This window comes from Theropithecus gelada, unplaced genomic scaffold, assembly GCF_003255815.1.
Source record: "Theropithecus gelada isolate Dixy unplaced genomic scaffold, Tgel_1.0 HiC_scaffold_2798, whole genome shotgun sequence".
NCBI classification, from domain to species: Eukaryota; Metazoa; Chordata; class Mammalia; order Primates; family Cercopithecidae; genus Theropithecus; species Theropithecus gelada.
In genome coordinates, this window is record NW_020259276.1 from 1 (window position 1) to 5,228 (window position 5,228).

General features: G+C 52.7%; 1 protein-coding gene across 1 annotated transcript; it reads left to right on the forward strand.

Annotated features, from left to right (window-relative positions):
* The first annotated feature begins 2,419 nt into the window (after positions 1 to 2,419).
* LOC112617612 (ketosamine-3-kinase-like) lies at positions 2,420 to 4,884 on the forward strand. The gene is made up of 2 exons (XM_025374332.1): positions 2,420 to 3,084; positions 4,555 to 4,884. The coding sequence occupies exons 1-2, from the start codon at positions 2,942 to 2,944 to the stop codon at positions 4,835 to 4,837; spliced, it is 426 nt and encodes a 141-aa protein (XP_025230117.1). The 5' UTR covers positions 2,420 to 2,941; the 3' UTR covers positions 4,838 to 4,884.
* Positions 4,885 to 5,228: the final 344 nt, after the last annotated feature.

Consider the following 5,228-nt stretch of genomic DNA (forward strand, 5'->3'; position numbering starts at 1 on the left):
CCTAGCTATACTTTTACTAGAGTAACTACTTGAGGAGAAAATAAGGGGTAATACTGAAAACAAAATGCAGAGAGATGGGAAGGAGGGTCTGTGAACCAGCTAGAGGCCAAGGCTCCGCCACAGAAATATCCACCTGGATGTAGCCCTAAGTTTCTTACTAAAGCCAAGAACACTGATCTCCAGAGTAGACCCAAGGTACAGTTAAGCATCCGCTGGGGTGCAGTAGTACAAAAGATTAACATAAGGGAGGAGGGCTGGGTGCGGTGGCTCAAGCCTGTAATCCCAGCACTTTGGGAGGCCGAGACGGGCGGATCACGAGGTCAGGAGATCGAGACCATCCTGGCTAACACGGTGAAACCCCGTCTCTACTAAAAAAATACAAAAAACTAGCCGGGCGAGGTGGCGGGCGCCTGTAGTCCCAGCTACTGGGGAGGCTGAGGCAGGAGAATGGCGTGAACCCGGGAGGCGGAGCTTGCAGTGAGCCGAGATCCGGCCACTGCACTTCAGCCTGGGCGACAGAGCAAGACTCTGTCTCAAAAAAAAAAAAAAAAAAAAAAAAACATAAGGGAGGAGGATGGGAGAAAACCAATTACACAAGGATACGAGGGACAGATAAGAATAATCAAGAAGAGGTCAGGCACAGTGGCTCACAGTGGCCTGTAATTCCCGCACTTTGGGAGGCCGAGGTGAGCAGATCACCTGAGGTCAGGAGTTCGAGACCAGCCTGGGCAACATGGTGAACCACTATCTCTACTAAAAATACAAAAATTAGCTGGGTGTGATGGCGTATGCCTATAATCCCAGCTACTCGCGAGGTTGAGGTATGAGAATTGCTTTAACCCGGGAGGTAGAGGTTGCAGTGAGCTGAGATTGTGCCATTGCACTCCAGCCTGGGTAACAGAGTGAGACTCTGTCTCAAAACAAAACAAAAAAGGGCTGGGCATGGTGGCTCACACCTGTAATCCCAGAACTTTGGGAGGCCGAGGAGGGCAGATCACCTGAGGTTGGGAGTTCAAGAACAGTCTGGCCAACATGGTGAAACCCCGTCTCTACTAAGAATACAAATTTAGGCCGGGCGTGGTGGCGCACCCCTGTAATCCCAGCTACTTGGGAAGGTGAAGGCAGGAGAATCGCTTGAACCTGGGAGGCGGAGGTTGCAGTGAGCCGAGATTGTGCCATTGTACTCCAGCCTGGGCAACAAGAGTGAAACGCCGTCTCAAAAAACAAACAAAAAAACAAAACCACCATAACAAAAATACAAAAATTAGCCAGGCATGGTGGCGCGCACCTATAATCCCAGCTACTCCAGAGGCTGAGGCAGGAGAATCACTTGAACGCGGGAGGTGGAGGTTGCAGTGAGCCGAGATTGAGCCATTGCACTCCAGCCTGCTGTGTGACAGAACGAGACTCCATCTCAAAAAAAAAACAGTGTTCCAAGCAGCGGTGACATGGCAGCCATGGTGGGGCACTGAGGCTGAGGAGGTGGGGACTCTGAAGAACTGAAAGAAGGCTGAGACAGCTGGAAGTCAGGAGCATGAGAAGAGTGTGTGTGTCTGTGTGTATGTTGTGTGTCCGTCTGTGTGTACATTGTGTGTTGTGTGTGTGCATTGTGTGTCTGTGTGTGTGTAAGAGTGGAGCCCCAGGTGAGGATAGGAGAGTGGTCAGGGCAGTGGTGTGTGTCGCAGGAGAAAAGGAAAGGCTGCTGGCCCTGACCTCTTCTGCAGGGATCACTGTTGTGTATGTTGTGTGTGTGTCTGTGTGTATGTTGTGTCTGTATGTTGTGTGTGTATGGTGTGTCTATGTCGTGTGTATGTGTGTGTATATGTTGTGTTTGTGTTGTGTGTGTATATGTTGTGTGTGTGTTGTGTGTATATGTTGTGTGTGTGTTGTGTGTCTGTGTATATGTTGTGTGTGTGGTATGTGTCTNTATATGTTGTGTGTGTGTTGTGTGTCTGTGTATATGTTGTGTGTGTGGTATGTGTCTGTGTGTGTAAGGGTGGAGCCCCAGGTGAGGATCAGAGAGTGGTCAGGGCAGTGGTGTGTGTAGCAGGAGGAAAGGAAAGGCTGCTGGCTCTGACCTCTTCTGCAGGGATCACTGCTGTGTGTGTTGTATGTGTGTGTCTGTGTATATGTTGTGTGTGTGTGTTGTGTGTATACGGTGTGTCTATGTCGTATGTGTGTCTATATGTGTGTGTTGTGTGTCTGTGTATATGTTGTGTGTGTGTGGTATGTGTCTGTGTGTGTAAGGGCGGAACCCCAGGTGAGGATGGAAGAGTGGGCAGGGCAGTGGTGTGTGTAGCAGGAGGAAAGGAAAGGCCGCTGGCTCTGACCTCTTCTGCAGGGATCACTGCTGTGTGGTGAGCAGGGGGACCGAAGGGAGGAGTCACTGTGGTCCTGGGGATTCGGATGGAAACGGCATCTCAAGATGAGGTGGTTTCCAGTGCTAGGTAGGAGGTGGCATAGAACTTGGTGGTCTATGCAGGTGAAAAGTGACCCCAGGTCACTGGCATAGGCAGTCAGGGTGCCGCCTGCAGCTGAGAGGCTGTGTGAGTCTGTGTCCTGTAGGTGGAACAGGACTGCAGTTGAGGTGTTGTCTGAGGACACCGACAGGTAACCCACGTTCGAAGTCCCGCTGTTGCCGGATCTTAGTGCCTTTGACTTTCCTCTCCCCAGAGAACCCCCCGATTCAACCATAGCACACAAATATAGTCCAACACTGGCAAGCTGAAGTCCTCTTCTTCCAGTCCAGCCTCTGAACATGTAGCCTACTCTGTTGGCAAGTGCCTTGGAAAACACTGTCCATGTATATGGAATCCTGTCAGGATAGTCTTGGGTTGAAGTTGTAATGCCAGAGGAAAACGTATCTACAGAACCTTCCCGGAAGTAACCTTGCCTCCCCCCATTTCCACTTCCTCTGGTATTTTTCTGACAGGCCAGAAGAATGTTTGAAGGTGAGATGGCAAGTTTAACTGCCATCCTGAAAACAAACACAGTGAGAGTGCCCAAGCCCATCAAGGTTCTGGATGCCCCAGGCGGTGGGAGCGTGCTGGTGATGGAGCATGTGGACATGAGGCATCTGAGCAGGTGCGTCTCCACAGCACCCCTTGGCTGGCTTTATTACCTGAGCAGGTGCCCTCCACACCACCCCCAGGCCGGCTTTATTACCTGAGCAGGTGCGTCTCCACACCAGCCCCAGGCCGGCTTTGTTATCTGAGCAGGTGCGTCTTCACACCACCCCCGGCTGACTTCACACCACCCCCTTGCCGGCTTTGTTACCTGAGCAGGTGTGTCTTCACACCAGCCCCAGGCTGGCTTTGTTATCTGAGCAGGTGCGTCTCCACACCAGCCCCAGGCCGGCTTTGTTACCTGAGCAGGTGCGTCTCCACACCAGCCCCAGGCCGGCTTTGTTATCTAAGCAGGTGCGTCTTCACACCACCCCCGGCTGGCTTCACGCCACCCCCTTGCGGGCTTTGTTATCTGAGCAGGTGCATCTCCACACCAGCCCCAGGCCGGCTTTGTTATCTGAGCAGGTGCGTCTCCACACCAGCCCCAGCTGACTTTCTTTTCCACCGAGTGGTTTCTCTGATGACTGAAGCTTGTACTGGGGGCATCATTTTAAGGAGTGTGATGCATAGAGCCCGTGATTCCACATATCATGAGTTCTGCAGAATGAACGGCAGGCACTCTCTGCAACCAGGGGCGGAAGCAAGAGGAATCTCCCAGAGTGAGATACTGACCAAAGGCCTTGCTGCGGGCCGGGCACGGTGGCTCACGCCTGGAATCCCAACACTTCGGGAGGCTGAGGCGGGTGAATCACTCGAGGTCAGGAGTTTGAGACCAGCCTGGCCAACATGGTGAAACCCCATCTCTACCAAAAGTACAAAAATTAGCTGGGCATGGTGGCAGGCGCCTCTAATTCCAGCTACTCAGGAGGCTGAGGCAGGAGAATCACTTGAACCCAGGAGGCAGAGGTTGCAGTGAGCTGAGATCGCACCACTGCACTCCAGCCTGGGCAATAGAGCGAGACTCAGTCTCAAAAAAGAGAGGAAAAAAAAAAACCCCATTGCAAACTCGGACGAGGCTGGGAAAGATCATCAAATAATCAACACCTTTATCCCCCTCTTGCTTCACCAGAACCGACTTTCGGTCCTCAAAATGTCCGACCTACTAGCTGGACACGGTGGCTCACACCTGTAATCCCAGCACTTTGGGAGGCCAAGGTGGGCGGATGACTTGAGGTCAGAGTTTGAGACCAGCCTGGCCAACACAGTGAAACCCCGCCTCTACTAAAAATACAAAAAATTAGCCAGGTGTGGTGGCAGGCACCTGTAATCCCAGCTACTCAGGAGGCTGAGGCAGGAGAATCGCTTGAACCTGGGAGGTGGAGCTTGCGGTGAGCCGAGATCATGCCGCTGTGCTCCAGCCTGGGCGACAGAGTGAGACTCCGTCTCGAAAAGAAAAACAGACCCTCTCTGTGTGTCCTGAGACTGAGCAGTGGGTGTGTTGCCTTTTTCTGTGTATCGTCTGTTTAGTTGCTGCCTTTTGATTTGACAGTCATGCTGCAAAGCTTGGAGCCCAGCTGGCCGATTTACACCTTGAGAACAAGAAGCGTGGAGAGACGCTCCTGAAAGAGGCGGGCACAGTGGGTATGGCACTGCGCGGGCCGTGGGTGCTCCTGCCTAGAGGAGGACGTTCAGCCAGGGTGGGCTCAGGTGGGGCCGTGCAGCAGCCATGGGAGGGTCGGACGTGGGCTGATGCCAGAGCAAGGGAACGTCAGGCTCGAGCCGCATCTCAGTGCACTGAACACGGGGAATGTGATGCGTCTGTTGTGTCCTAAATGCATTTGAAAGACCAAACATCTGCTGGACGCGAGATGCGCCTAGTGTTCCAGTTGCTTTTACCTCTCGTTCCCGGGAAGAGTGTAAGCACAGGCTCTCTGGCTTTCTATAAAAAGCCAGAGCTTGGACCACAGGGTCTGTTCCTGTAAAACAGTCATACTTGAGGCTCAGAATTACAGCCATCGTGTCTGACCTTTCTAGAGCGTAACGCACTGTCAGGATTGAGGGAATTTTCCGGTATTGTAATCTGCTGACATTTGGAATCTGTGCGCAGCCCACGTGGTAAATGTGGGCAGATTAGCTGACGATCGGAACAGATCACCAAGGGGCTGCTGTACGAGACGTGCTGTTAGGCAGTCTGTTCTGTGAGGGTCCATGACGGGTCCCCCC